A 16,537-nucleotide genomic window follows, 5' to 3' on the forward strand; every position below is an offset into this window, starting at 1 on the left:
GCACGAGCTGAGGTAAGCCCAGCCCGTGGAGAGTGGAGCCACGCGGTTCAGTGAACACGCGCTCATACTCCCAACAGATCCCCGATTACTCGAAATTCGTGTGTCAGGAGGTTCAGAATAGAATTTTCCTTGGGGGGAAAATTTCAGTAGGCAGAAAATTGCAAAACCGCTTGTGAGGCGTGTTCCCTAAGCTACCCGGTTTTGCACCCAAAAATTCCCAAAACTCCTACCCAGAAATTTTCCCAGGAAAGGCATCCTGAAACCCATATTCTAAAGCGATTTCCTACAACAAATATACCCTAACCTAAAAAGGCTGTCACCCTCCATATCCACAAAACCCAGAAAACCCTTGCATGCGGCTACAGTAATTTTTTTTTTACCTAAGCTACAGTAGCATGTTTTCAAAGCACACAGGGTCAGGAAACTTACAGTGTATGGCTGGGAGGTAGACGAGAGTGTTGCGTTGGTAGGAGCTTCGTCGATGTAGTAGCTTCCAAAGCTTCGGAGAAATCCGTACGCCTAAGCTTCTTGAACGATGAAAATGGCAGCAACAGAGTCGAGGGTTTCGTTCTTCGGGAATATGGAGAGGAAAGAGGAAAAGAGCTTTGGAAAATTTCGAATGGAAGGGTGGCCCGTGCGTAGGGTGGCCACCCCCGTTTTATATGCGTGAAGGATCACGTGTAGAAGGCTCTTGGATGGCCCTGATGAGGGATCCGAGGCCCTCCACTCAAAATACGAAACGACGGCTGGGCATAGGCTAGGCCATTAAATGCGGTTCTCGTAAGACGTACCGTCACCACCCACGATGTTCCACGTATCAGGCGCCTGCATAAAGAGTGGAATGCGAAGAGTTTGTAGGGAAGTCTAAAAGCCCCTACTGTGGTCTCATATGCGACGTCATATACCACGAGCAGGAACTTGGGGGGCAGATGTACGCCCTGATTTTCCCACGGGCTGATTAGCAGGCCGAGCTTCGGACTAATCATGGTTAGTCCATAAACATCCCCCAGACCGGAGCTCCTGTCTTGAGGTCGTACCCCCCTTAGCTCGAGGAATCCTCAAGGACTCGCCAAGACTCGCCAGGACTGGAGCAAGGAATTGGAAGGCCGAAGGTCGGGTCAAATGCGCAGCTCGTGGTACGAGCAAGATATGGAGGCTATGACCCCTTGTAAAGTCAACACACGCAAGATAAACGTGCATATATCTGACATCACGTGTCCGATATCTCCCTGACTTCTCGGACACGCAGCAGGAATGTGCGTGTTCAGACACCCACGGTTGGGTTGGGCCGTGCAGCCCATTATCTCCTTACCTATCGATTTGACCACACTTATGTGTCAGGTTTAGGAATTAATCATGAATGTCACAGAGTTGATAGGACAAATAAGAAGGTCATGGGATGACCTCCTTACCAACTTCCAGGTGACTTCTCCTATAAATATGGAGACCCTGGGAGTTGATAAGGGTTGAAAAAATAATCCCTTATAAGAAATACTTTGTAACCAAATACTGAGTATAGATCAATAATATTGACTAGTGGAGTAGAAGGATTTTAACCTTTGAACCACTTAAAAACCGTGTCTTGAGTCACCCCGTTCGTCCCCTAAGATCATACATCTATTTCGGTTCACGTTTAGCACTAATCATTTTCTCTCATTCTCTTAATTATCTGTTGGCGAAGAACCGCGTCAACAATATCCATAATCTTAATTTTTATTAAGATTTTTATCATTTATATTTAAAAAGAAAATATGTTTTTTTTTATTACTTAATCTAACTTATAGAATTATATATGCATATTAAATAACAACAAATCTTATAAATATGAATGTTTTGTACATTGAATAAATAGGGTAGTTAGTGATCTGAATGTTTATGTCATACAAATTAAAGTTAATTATGAAATATATTATGTTTAATAAATGTGATTTTTTTTTATTATGGAGTAAAAGAAATTGATGCTGAAATTTAAAAGTTTGGAGGCGTAAGAACAAAATAAAGTATAATTTGAGAACTAATTGTTAATATTTTGAAATTAGGAATCCACATGCAAAAGAAAAAAAAATGTAAGATTGAAATTTTTTATTTTTTCTTGTAAAACCAGATCGAAACGTTGTTATAATCCAAATTAATTAACTTAATTTCTTTCAATATATATATTTGAAAATTTCTTAATATATATATATGGAGAGATTACGCTAGCTCGTTTAAATGAATGTGTAATTCTTGAATTATTCAAAATTAGTATGTGTGATTCTTGAATTCTTAAATGAATTTTAAATTGATTAAGTAATAAATATGTAGAATGTTGATCGAAAACTTTTTTTTTTTTGGTTACCTGCAAAATACTCTACATGTGATGTTTAAATACTAAATATAGAAAAATATAAAATACAACTTAAGTCATTGGGTCACGTAGTGCTGGTTTTGATTCCTCATTGCTATAATAATTTCGTTTGGGCATAAACAGGAATATCTTGGTTCTCCTTCTGACAGACAGAGGGCAGAACCAAGATTCTGACCCGGGTGAATTGCATATAATGAATTTGACCTTTTCTTCAATATACTTTGTCTAATTATAAATCTCTAAATTAAGAACATGCCACATGCATTTAATACGTACTATGGTGCATTTTTGTTGAATCTCTAAATGACAATTTTGAATCTCACACTTATATATAAGAACAAGTAATATTAAAGGACACCAACCGGTGTCCAATAATAACGTACATATACTGCTATTGTACTAATCATTAACATAGAATAGTGTTAGGCATCATGGTGTCCCTTATTTTGTTGTTATAATTATATTCCCCTACCTTCTTAAGATGTTTTTATAAATTTCCGATGGGTGTGGAGTGGTAGAGAGAGATCAACTTCTGTTGATCGATTACATTAAGGAAATATCATTATATATATGGCTACTATCTAACAAGGTACATGTGTGGGAAAACAATATTAATGGTCAGTTAGAATAGAAATCATACCGACAATAATTCAAACATATTATTTAACTGCACTCGAAAACATTGCTTCAAATAATGTTACTGCATGGTGGCAGGCAATGTTCGACAATCGCAAGGAAAAGAAACAACTTCTGGAGGCTTTAATCATGTCTGATAGCGAATTCAGTGTTCCCGATTACCGTCAGGTGATTAGTTTTATTACTTTTATAAAAACTTTCTTCTATAATTATTACGCTTTTGTTTGTTTCTTCATTGAAATATATGGTTATTGCAAAATGGCAACACACACATCACTTGTGTTTATATTAAAAAAAAAGTCCGTAATCTTTTTCTCTAGAAATGGTTACTTTCATCTTTAAAATGTCACATTTTTCGATTGACCTTTTACAAAATATTGACATTAGAACAAAATGTTCGCTGTGTGCGTAGATAATCTTTTCTATACATTTAGATAGATGTTTTCTCATGGGAATTTTACTATAGAACTACATAGTTGCTGAATGATTAATAATCCAGCGTTCCACAAATATATTTACAGTTAAGAGATAATTTTGCTTAGAGATTTAATTGTAATTAGTATAGCAGTAAGTGTAAGCTTAAGGTTGTGAACTCTAGAATATTCTGTATCAATTTTGTTACAGGTTGTTATTCACCTTTTGTAACAAACTTTACCACGTGTCTCTCTCTCAGTGATAGTGGTTTCATCTTTTATTTGTACAATTCTTACAGAGTATAAATATATAGCGAATAACACTACAACAAAAATGGGTTTTAGGGGCGAACCCTAAAAGTCGCCCCTAGTAAAATGTGTCTAATATGGTACATTAGAAACGACTCAATGGGTCGCCCAAAGTTGAAATATCGCCTCAAAAATTTGAACATTTTGCATAATTTTTGTCGATGTGTCGCCCCTGATATGTCACTAGTCACCTTTAATACTTGATTATTAGGGGCGACATGTCGCCCCTAATATCATGAGATGTCGCCCCAAATGTTTACACGTGGCATTAAATATTAGTCGATATGTCGCCCCTGATACTTCATTATTAGGGGCGACACTGTCGCCCCTAATACTATTTTATTTATAAAAAAATAATTAAATAAAATTTTAATTAATTATTTATCAAAATTATTATTTAAAATTTAAATAATTGAAAACAAATATATTAAAAATAAAAATATTATATTAAATATTCAAATTAGTTCATTAAGATAACAATTGTACATATTCTTAATGCATTGAGATAACAAATATTTATATTGTTCATATAATTTAACAATAATTAATAATAAAATAAACCTAATCTCCTAAATCAGTTACCTCGTCCTCCCTATTGTCTTCTTGTTGTGGTTGTTGCGGTGGCTGTGGTTGTGATTGCTGCGGTGGCGGCATCGGCCAAGGATATTGGGGAGGTAATGTGGACGATCCAGCTCCATATATGTAGGGATACGACGGCTGGGAGGATGGTGGAATCGGCCACGGATAAGGTGTTGCTCCGTACATATATGGAGGTACCATATGTTGAGACGGCGCTGCCCCGTACATGGAAGGATGGGTTGGAGCTGGAGGTTGAGAAGACGAAGCCCTAGAAATATTGTCACTATCAGGCACAGGCGGCATCTGAACGTTTGGTGGACGAAATGAAGGTATAAAAAATTGAGATAAGAAATTAACTTGATCAGTCAATTTCTGTAGATTATTCTCCAATTTTTCTATATATTCTCTTGAATTATGAGGAGGAACTTGAGACTCGCTGAAGTGAGAGTGTTGGGTAGATGATGACCCCGACCCCGACCTCGACCCCAACTTTGACCCCTTCAATTTGCGGCCCACTCCTCACTCATGTCCACGCTTTTGGCCTAATACTTTTTGTAGTACATCCACCTGATCAACTGATGTCAGACTATCATTATTAGAAGCATCAGTGGATGTTTGCTGAGTTTGTAACTCAAAATCAGCCTTCAGTTTTTCCTGTTTTCAAAAAATGTTAGACACTAACATTAAATATAACTCTATTAATATTAAAAAATATAATTCAAACTTACATAATTTTGGCGAGCATCATCGTTCACGAAATCATTTGTTGCTTTCTTCCAATGATAATCCTTCCACGACTCAATAAGGTCCGGGTTCGTCTAAAAAATATAACCCAAATGTTAGAGAACATATAATTTAAAAGAACACAATTTTGATAATATTTTATCTTTTACTTACTTTTTCGAAACGGATGGCTGCCAGTGATTTTGTACCCTGCGTTGTAGAATACTTTTGTTTCTTCCGATTTTCCTTATTCTTTACGGAGCGCGCAATAAATTGTGGACTTGTAAATAACTGACAGATCTGCTTCCACTCCTCCTTGTTAACATCATTGGTTGGATTGTTTAGAACCTTATCCCAATCCTCCGGTCCATTGTAGTGTTTCTCAAAGTGTTCGTGTCTTAGTGTTTTCCTATTACGGTATCGGTCTTTCATCTCTCGATCAATACCATCTAAACACTTTAAGAAATCCTCACGGCCCGCTATTTGATAATAGTACTAAATTGAAAATTAAACATATTAATAATATATGTACTATATTAAAGAAATTTTTTTTAAAAATATATTTAATACTATTTTTACCTGGATTATGCCAAGGACCTGATCCTTGTATTGTTTAGGCACTGATTCCCATGAATCGAAATATCCGAGAACTTTCGTTTTAATTTGGGTTCCTACGAGGCGGACAAAAGCAGCGTGCTCACCCCCAACAACCTTGTACGTTCGCGGGCAAAATGTTACTTCCAGTGGTTTTCCATTTTTACGCCGCCTCTCATCTAGATCTTTTCCAATAGCTGCGCCACGACCCTTTTTCTTAGTTGGGATTCCTGTATTTTTTTTATTAATAATACATAGAATATTAGTATATACATGATAAACATATGTGAGTAAATAAAATAACAAAAAAATTACCTGACTCGCATGTAGTCGGGATCCTAGTAGGATCCGGTGGAGGATCACCGCCAGCGTCTCCACCGTGAGCTCTAGCCACATCTGCTGACATCTACTAACACGACAGTAATTTAACCTATCTATTTTAATATTTAAGTATTATTTATAATTAATTTATTGAGTATTATTTCAATTGATTAGGTAATTTGAAACATGCTATTTGGAAACAAACTTTTTATTTCTCAATATGTATAATACATTTAACACTAGATACAAAACTAAGTAGAATAGTCACTATCCTCACTAATTACATCAACATCTATCGGGCACACATCATCTGTATTATCATCACTAAGGTCAACAATTAATTCATCCTCATCTTCTGCTTTTTCTACACTGTCTACCATATCATCTTCATTGTCATTAATAAATCCATCATCTTCTTGAACAACTAAAGAAGGTCGATGTGACGTGTTGACTTGAGTCGCTGGTACATCAGATTGCTGAACAACCAACTCTCCGAGATCCACAGTCAAAACAAAATTCGATGAGTTGGTGTCATGTACAACATCAACATTAGCAATCATATCTGAAGCATCTGGAAAGTCCCAAACTTGCCGATGATTCACTTCTTGGACAACTTTCCAATCTCGTCCTCTAACGAGATCATCGATGTAGAATACCTGTTTTGCTTGACTAGCTAGTATGAATGGTTCATCTTTATACCATTCACCACTGACGTTGATACTAGTAATAATATTTACAGTGATGGTTTTCTTTTTTTTTCGGATCTGTATTGAACCATTTACATCGAAATAATACCACCGAATAAGAACCACTAAAAGACAGCTGGAGTATTTCTTCAAGTTGCCCGTAATAGTTAAAACCTTCTATTTCAGCAACACACACTCCACTATTTTGTGTAATTTGATTCTGATCTCGATTGTATGAAACAAATCGAACTCTGTTCACTATACATGCTTGGTAGGAGTAAGCCAATAGATCTGACCTAGATGCTAAAGCTAGTAATTCATCAGCATGCTCTAATGACCCAAACTGGTGCAAGTCATATATCTAATAATAAAAAATATATTAGAATGAGAATGTAATTTGTAGTATGCAATTTTCTGAGTACAAGTTACATTCTTATGAAACCATGAACGAAACTCTTTCTTATGTATCAATTTATGATTGGCAGCCAGATCTCTTTGTTGCACCTCAGTTAGGTGTTCCCTGTTAATTAATTAACAATGTCAATATTGTTAATTAAGGAGTAGATTGAACAAAGGATAAAATCAATATTGATTTTGTACTTACTCTAAATACACTTCAGTTTCTAGAGAATTATCCAATATGAACCACTCAACTTTATTCCGAGTATTTTCATCGAGGGGCACGGGAATTCCCTTATTAAGAAGACGACATTGAGATTCAAACACTGTGAGGTGTCGATTCACATACGGTGCATCTTCATTACGATCAGGCTGATTAAATTTTGTTTCCACACCTTTGAAGTACATTGAACAAAATGTCAAAGCCTCATCTGCAACATATCCTTCTGCTATAGATCCTTCAGGATGAGCTTTATTCCTGACATAGTTTTTTCATTTTTTTCATGTATCTTTCAAAAGGATACATCCACCTCATAAATACAGGTCCTCCCAATATTGCTTCATCAGGCAAGTGCAAAACCAGATGGATCATTATGTCAAAGAATGCTGGAGGGAAAATCAACTCCATCTTGCATAAAATAACAATCAAGTCATCCTTAGCTTTCTCCATATCAGAAACGTTCAGTGTCCTAGAGCACAATTGTTTGAAGAAATTACACAATTCAATGATGGTAGTGGATATAGATTCTAGTAAAAACTTGCGAACACCTACTGCAAGTAATCGTTGCATTATCACATGACAATCATGGGACTTCAACCCAACAATGTTTGAGTCATTGTCTGTGACTTTTTTCTTTAGATTAGAACAAAAACCATCAGGCAACTTCACTCCTTTAAAAAATTGACAAAAATCTCGCCTCTGTTCAAAAGTGAACACGTATGGAGCATGCGGTTTCATTAACCTTTTATTGGCATCCTCGTAAATCCACAACGATTTCCTAACCCCCATATTCTTTAAATCATGTCTTGTGTTAGTGGTGTCCTTAGATTTATCATTATCTAGCAAAGTCTCAAGGAGATTGTCGCACACATTCTTTTCAACATGCATCACATCTAGGTTGTGTTTTAACTGATTTGAACTCCAGTAATCAAGTTCATAGAAAATACCTTTTTTCCTCCAATTACTTTCCCTTGCACCTCGCTTGCGCTTCACCCCCCCCAAAAAAAATCTGTCATGTTTACCAGACACTTGAAGCGGTAAAGCATTGACTTGATCTAAAAATTGTTGACAAGTAAACTGTTGTGGAGGATTTCTTTTCTCAACTTTGCCATCAAATTCCTTGTCCCTTCTATACTTATGATTACTCCTCAAGAATCGTCTATGACCGACATACGATGTCTTACCAATCACTCGAATGGAAGTGGTGTCTTCATTGCACGTTGGACATGCTTTATACCCTTGCCCGCTCCAACCAGACAATCTACTATGAGGAGGGAAATTGTTAATTGTCTACAGAAGGGCTGCACGCATCTTGAACAATTCATTCCTTGTGCCATCTCTTGTGTTGACCCTGTTAATCCACAATTGTTTTAACTCATCCACCAAGGGTCTTAGAAATACATCCATGTCTTTACCCGATGATTTTGGCCTAGGAATAAGCAGAGTTAGCATAAAATACTCTTCCTTCATGCATAGCCAAGGGGGGAGATTGTAGTTCGTCAAAATCACAGGCCACATGCTGTATGATAAGTTCAAGTTGCCAAAAGGATTAAACCCATCAGCAGCCAAGCCTAGACGAACATTTCTAGGATCTTTTGTAAAATCAGGATGGGTGGCGTCAAAGTCTTTCCATGCAGACCCGTCAACCGGATGACGCATCACCCCATCTTCTATTGATCTCCCAGTATGATGCCATAACATGTCATTAGCTGTATGTCTTGAACTGTACATTCGCTTTAATCTGGGAGTCAACGGAAAGTAACGCATCACCTTGTGTGAAACCTTTTTCCCCTTCTTCTTTTCATTGACCCATCGGCTACTCCCACACACATGAAATGAATCTTTGCTTGCATGCTCATTATAAAATAAGGAACAATCATATTTACACACATGGATTGATTGATATCCCAACCCTAACTTACTCAGCTTTTTTTTTGCCTCGTAGTGTGTTGGGGGAATTTTATTATCTTTCAGAAATGCAAATTTTAGTAACTTCAACAATTCATCGAAAGAGTTATTTGGCCACTTCCCCCTAACTTTCAAATGCATCAACTTCGCAAAAAAGTTTAAGGTGATATCCAATCACAACCCGGATAAAACTCAACTTCAATCTCGTCGAACAACTCGTCATAATACTGTCCCATTCGACTGTCAGACACACCATCTCCTTCCTCTGCATTTGTCGGTAAGAGGAAAACATCAACGACGTCAACCATCTCGTCTACATCTTCATTCTCCTCAACTACCTCATTGGCAACACTAGCTTCCACCTCACCGTGGTAAACCCACTTTTAATAATTCTGTTGAAAACCCTTATCAAAGACATGAGCCTCCACTGTATCTATAGTTTGTAGTTTAACATTCAGGCACCTCACACACGGGCATAAAATTCTCCCGTCGCAGTCTACGTGTTCTTTTGCCATTCTCAAGAAGGCTTGGAGACCGTTCCAATAAGCATCACAGTTACGATTCCTTAATGTCCTCCAACTCTTATCGATCGGCATCTACGATACAAGAATAAACAATAATTAAAAATTATTGACTATGTGTGTGTGTGCCCTAATCCACCTTTTCACTCCACTTCTATAAGGGTAAAGAACCTATTCGATTCAAATTTGTAGTATACATATAATTTAATCTACACTCTTAAAATTGTTTCGTTTATGTAAAAATTTCGGCAACACCTCCCTATAGTTCTCATAAGTGGGCAAACTAAAATTAAGTTTGCCCACTTACAAGAACAAATCAGGAGACACATATTGAAATCTTTATTAGCGAAACAATAAAATGAGTACTAGAACAAATTATAGGTACACAACAAATCCAAACTATCCATACGGACACATACCGTCCAGGATAATTCGGAGAAGCATATTTAAGATTTCTTACTAACTCAGCTTCACCGAACCGGTCTAAGGCTTTTCGTGTTTGAAAATAATTAAGAAAACATTATCACTAAGTGATAATATATAAAACTTCTATCCAATCTTTGGTGATCAAATTTTATCACCAAAGAAAAGAAACAAAAAAAGAAATATTTTTTAACACTAGATGTTTTATGATGTCTTATAAAATCTTATGATATTAAATTATAATTTTGTAATTTATTTTTAAATTACTAAATTTGTTAATATTAAATAAAATTTTAATTTTTTAATTCATTATGTAAATTTTTAATTTATTTTGAAATTATTTATCTAATTTTTAATTACTAATTTTGTTAATATTAAATTAAATTAAATTAAAATTTTGTAATTTATTTTGAAATTATTTATCTAACTTTTAATTTATTTTTAAAGTATATATCTAAGTATTTAATTTATTTATAAATTACTAAATTTGTTAATATTAAATAAAATTATAATTTTTTAATTCATTTATCTAAATTTTTAATTTATTTATCTAATTTTTAATTTATTTTTTAATTACTAAATTTGTTAATATTAAATTAAATTACAATTTTGTAATTTATTTTGAAATTATTTATCTAACTTTTAATTTATTTTTAAAGTATATATCTAATTATTTAATTTATTTTTAAATTACTAAATTTGTTAATATTAAATAAAATTATAATATTTTAATTCATTTATCTAAAATTTTAATTTATTTTGAAATTATTTATCTAATTTTTAATTTATTTTTTAATTACTAAATTTGTTAATATTAAATTAAATTAACATTTTGTAATTTATTTTGAAATTATTTCTCTAACTTTTAATTTATTTTTAAAGTATATATCTAATTATTTAATTTATTTTTAAATTACTAAATTTGTTAATATTAAATAAAATTATAATTTTTTAATTCATTTATCTAAATTTTTAATTTATTTTGAAATTATTTATCGAATTTTTAATTACTAAATTTGTTAATATTAAATTATATTAAAATGTTGTAATTTATTTTGAAATTATTTATCTAACTTTTAATTTATTTTTAAAGTACATGTCTAATTATTTAATTTATTTTTAAATTACTAAATTTGTTAATATTAAATAAAATTATAATTTTTTAATTCATTTATTATTTAATTTACTAAATTTGTTAATATTAAATAAAATTATAATTTTTTAATTCATTTATCTAAATTTTTAATTTATTTTGAAATTATTTATCTATTTTTTAATTACTAAATTTGTTAATATTAAATTAAATTAAAATTTTGTAATTTTTTTGAAATTATTTATCTTAACTTTTAATTTACTTTTAAATTTTTAAATTTGTTAATATTAAATTAAATTAAAATTTTGTAATTTATTTTGAAATTATTTATCTTAACTTTTAATTTATTTTTAAATTTCTAAATTAGTTAATATTAAATTAAATTATAATTTGTAATTTATTTTGAAATTATTTATCTAACTTTTAATTTAATTTTAAATTATATATCTAATTATTTAATTTATTTTTAAATTACTAAATTTTTTAATATTAAATAAAATTATAATTTTTAATTCATTTATCTAAATTTTTAATTTATTTTGAAATTATTTATCTAATTTTTTAATTTATTTTTTAATTACTAAATTTGTTAATATTAAATTAAATTAAAATTTTGTCATTTATTTTGAAATTATTTATCTAACTTTTAATTTATTTTTAAATTACTAAATTTGATAATATTAAATTAAATTATAATTTTTTAATTTATTTTGAAATTATTTATCTAACTTTTAATTTATTTTTAAATTATATATATAATTATTTAATTTATTTTTAAATTACTAAATTTGTTAATATTAAATTATAATTTTTCACTTTATTTTAAAATTATTAAATTGTTAATATTAAATTAAATTATTTATCTAATGTTTTAATTTATTTTGTTAATTCTAAGTATTCAATGTTTTATTTATTATATTATTATTTATTTAGTCCTCTAACTCTACCAAAATTTCGGCAACATAACATCTCTATTATAACATATCCCAAAAATTTAAAACCCTACAAAAAACGCTGAGAAAATTCCCAGAATATTCACAATATACATATTATTAATCAAATGTAAATACTAACATATGCTATAATTTTATACACATATATAAATATATCACTAAACACATCTTACTTTATACACACATTCACATATTAATTATATTAATTAAACCAATAACATAATTAAAAAATAAATACCTTGATGCCACAAAATTATATTATACCCCAGTGACCGAATTTCCAAGAGATACTCCTTCAATTTCTATACAAAATCAACCCAAATAGTTAAATTTAAACAAAATTAAATCAACTTAATATATATATATATATATTTATATAAATGCACAATTATAAGCTAGCTATGAGTGTTTTGACTTAATTTGTCCCCATTCGCAAACCTCAAATGCTTCGGTTGTGCTGTGTTAATTTGTCCCTGGTTAGCATATCAGGAAAATCAAAGAAATCAAAATGTGATAACAAAATTACATCTCAGAAAAATCAAGAAATAAAAAAATAAAAAAAAAACTTTCGGACCAACCACAGATTACCCACACAAAATTTTGTCAAATTCCAACAACCAAAATATTATACATATATTTATAGCATAATGCAAATTCCACAAACAAAATCCACACCCATTTCCAATACATATATATTATACATAATACAAAATCAACACTCATTTCGGACCAAATGTATATATATATTATACATAATGTATATATATTATACATAATATATATATATAAATCAAGAAAACCGGTTATACATATTTATATAGGAAATAGGTTATATTATATATTATAAATGAGACAAAATTATATATATATATATATACAGAGATGGTTTCGGTGTTACCTGGGCTTCGGCGTCTGAAAGAGATGGAGCAGCTCGGCAGGAGTCGGCGGGAGTCGGAGTAGCTCGCTTGGGCTCTGCTGCTTGGGGTCACGTCTGCTGGGGACAATGGGCTGGATGGTGCAGGCAGAGTCGCGCCTGGTCCTCGGAGGGGGTGGGTCGCGCCTGGGTCTTCGGAGGGGGTGGGTCACGCCTAGTCTTCGGAGAGGGTGGGTCACGCCTGGGATTTCAGATGGGCTGGAGGTTCGGCCTGGGGTTGGGAGGCAAGGATGATGATGGTGAGTGAAGGAGGGAAAAAGGAGGTAAGAGGGGCGGCTGAAAAATTTCAGAGAGAAATGAGGGAAGGAGAAGAGGTGCGGCTGAGGTTAGGTTATATTAACAATATTAGGGGTGACACGTGTTTCCCCTAATATTAGAACATGTGGCAAAAAATTTCTTATCAGGGGCGATATGTCAGAATATTAGGGGCGACACGTGTCGCCCCTAATATTTAGAGTTGTTGCCAAAAATGATATATATCAGGGGCGATGTGTATGAATATTAGGGGCGACTGCCAACCTGTCGCCCCTGATATTTCCACTTTTAGTGGCGACATGATGTCGCCCCTGATATTGTCGCCCCTAAAACTGGTTTTTGTTGTAGTGTAACCAGTATTCAATTAAGCTGGTTTTTATCAAAATATAGTTAATATTCTTTAATTCTTTAATTTCTTTTCTTGGTATCAGAGCCTTTAGGCCCACGCCATGGCTGACCATTCACCAGTTCCTCCTAACACTGCAAGTTCCGAGTCAATAGCCCAAGAGTCATCCCATGATGGTCCTTCGGTTACCAATGCTCCAGCTATTGCGATTGTTCCGCCGTCTGCAGCTCGCTACCCTTCGGTTATTCCTTCGTTCAGTAGCACACTCACCCAACCGTTCTCCTTGAAGCTCGACCGCAACAACTACTCACTATGGAAGACGATGGTGCTGACTCTCATTCGTGGCCATGGCCTCGCTGATTTCATCGATGGTGCGAAATTCTCTCCTTCCCTGGTTGATCCCGAGTACCCCACCTGGCTAATGACTGACCAACTCCTAATTGGTTCGCTGTATGGTTCCATGACCGAGGGTTTCACCTCTGAGGTCATGGGTTGTCGGACTGCTGCCGCTTTATGGTCTGTTCTTGAAGTTTGTACGGTGCCTACTCTAAGGCCCATCTGGATGAGCTGCGTACTAGGCTCCAAACGGAGAAGAAGAACTCGATGCCCATGGTGGAGTATCTGAAACAGAAGCGTATGTGGATCGACACTTTGGCTCTTGCAGGGGAGCCCTATCTAGAGGGTCATCTTGTTTCTAATGTATTGAATGGCCTTGATGCTCCATTTTTTCCATTAATCATCCAGGTGGAGGCCCGACCTCATACTTATTGGCAAGGACTTCAAAGCCTTCGCTTGCGTTTTGACAGTCACCTTACACGAATGTGTACCAACCCCTCTACCCAACCCTTTCTTCGGCTCACCTTCTGCTAACTTTGCTCAGCGTCCCTCTCCATCCCCTGGTTTTAAGCATCTCGTTTCAGTTGGTCGTGGCTTCTCTCTGCCTGGAGTTGGTTCTCGTGGAAACAACCATGGTCGTTCTCGTGGCAGGGGTGCCAGATCTGGCAGTGGGTCGCGCCCCACTTGCCAAGTGTGTGGCTGCTATGGTCACTCGGCAGCTTACCGCTATAATCACTATGATGAGTCCTATATGGGTCATTCCCCGAGCATTGGCACTGATTCCGTCCAACAGTCTACTGCCCTTGTTGCCACACCAGCGACTCTTCAAGTTGAAAGTTGGTATGCCGATAGTGGGGCCAGTACACACATGACTTCTACTGATGACAAAATGCAGCATAAATCTGAGTATGGTGGTAAGGAGAAAATCACCATTGGTAATGGTACTCAGCTATCCATTTCCCATGTTGGCACTGGTAGCTTACAATCTACTGACTCTTCTTCTCTTGTCTTGACCAATTTTGTAATGCCCTGAAATCCCTAATGCGGTTTAATGGCTGGATTAGTAGGCCGAGAGGGCCATAAATTGCTTTATTACGCCATTAAATGATTATATGCATGTGTTATGTAAATTATATTATAATATGATGTTAAATGCATGCATGTGGGTCCACATTTGATTACAGGGGTATTTTGGTAATTTGGCCCGTTGAGGGCATATATTGTATATTTTGGTGCATGACTGTGATTAATTGTTGAGGCCACATTATAATGTTGATTTTTTCGAGCTATTCGGCATAAGACGATCTCTGAATATAAACTATCGGTTTGGTCATAACAGGTTTAAGCTCGGGGCTCGGGGTGAGTCTCGGGGTATTTCGGTGATTAGAGCGTTACCGGGAATTAAAGGGTAACGAGATAGGAATAATTTGTATTTGAGAATATTGAGAATAGCAGGAATTGGAGAGCGTTAATTATGATTAACGAGATAGGTTAAAAAGGGCAGTTTTACCTTTGGGAGTGTTTAGAAACCTTTAAATGACATAGGGGCAAAATAGTCATTTCACCCCTAGGATATATATGAACTTGGTAACCTGTAGAGAGCAGAATCAAAACAGAGCCAAGCTTCCTCCCTCATGTTCATCAACTTTCCTTGTTCTTCCTTGGAGTTTTTGATCCCAAATTGAAGAATCAAAGCTTGGAGTTTATAGACTTAGTTCAACCATTGAAGACGACTTAGATTCAAGATTAAGGTAAGGTTCTAGTTCCATTTTATAGTGTTTTGCCCTGTTTTTGAGCTGGTTTTAAAGTTTGGATTTTTGATAATTGAATGGGGAATTTGAGGAAGTTTTGATTGGTGTAAAGCTTGGGTTTTGATGGTTATATGGTGGATAAGTTGTGGTAATAATTGGTGGCATTGCTTAGTGATATTGTGAGAGTTTTTATAAGGTTTTTAAATATGTTTAAAGGAGAAAAACAGAGGTTTTTGGATGAATTTTGGGTGGGGCCGCGACTCTGTTCTAGAGCGCCGCGACCCAAGCTTGTTGAAGAAGAAGGTGGTGCTGAAGAGGCCTAAGGGCCGCGACGCTTGATGCAAATGCTTGAGGCATGTTGCCTCTGTTTTTTTGGGAAGGTTCGCGGCGCTTGGGGAAGGGCCGCGATGCTTGAGGGCCATCTTGTGCAAAAGTGTGTTTTTGACTTAGGGATTCAAACCTTAGGCCTCGTGATCGATCCTACTACTCGGTTTAGTGGGATTCGATGTCCCGGAGGCTTGGTCTATGTCCGGGAATATTTTATTATTCATTTTATTGATGGAATCCCATAATTGGGTATAATCAGGTAACCACTGAGGGACAAAAAGACAGATCGTTCTCAAGGGGCGTTCTTATATTAATTCTCACTAGAACAAGAGGTAAGAAAACTGCACCCTATGTATATGACATGCATGATTGTTGTTGAGGCATGTTGATTGGTAAATGTGGACATTGATTGCATATTAAATGCTAGAGAATGTTGTTTACTTGTGTATAGCACTGATTAGTT

General features: G+C 34.6%; 1 protein-coding gene across 5 annotated transcripts in view; it reads left to right on the forward strand.

Annotated features, from left to right (window-relative positions):
• The window catches only part of LOC133799155 (uncharacterized), a 55,125-nt gene that overhangs the window by 12,746 nt on the left and 25,842 nt on the right, over nt 1-16,537 (forward strand). For all 5 annotated transcript variants that reach the window (XR_009876385.1, XR_009876391.1, XM_062237279.1 and 2 more), the window contains exon 2: nt 3,062-3,151. Coding sequence is in view for 3 of the 5 variants with exons in the window: in XM_062237279.1 (XP_062093263.1) it covers nt 3,062-3,151 (90 nt within the window). In the remaining 2 variants the exon portion in view is untranslated. The remainder of the gene's footprint in view (nt 1-3,061; nt 3,152-16,537) is intronic.

Source organism: Humulus lupulus, chromosome 1, assembly GCF_963169125.1.
Source record: "Humulus lupulus chromosome 1, drHumLupu1.1, whole genome shotgun sequence".
In the NCBI taxonomy this organism is placed as follows: Eukaryota; Viridiplantae; Streptophyta; class Magnoliopsida; order Rosales; family Cannabaceae; genus Humulus; species Humulus lupulus.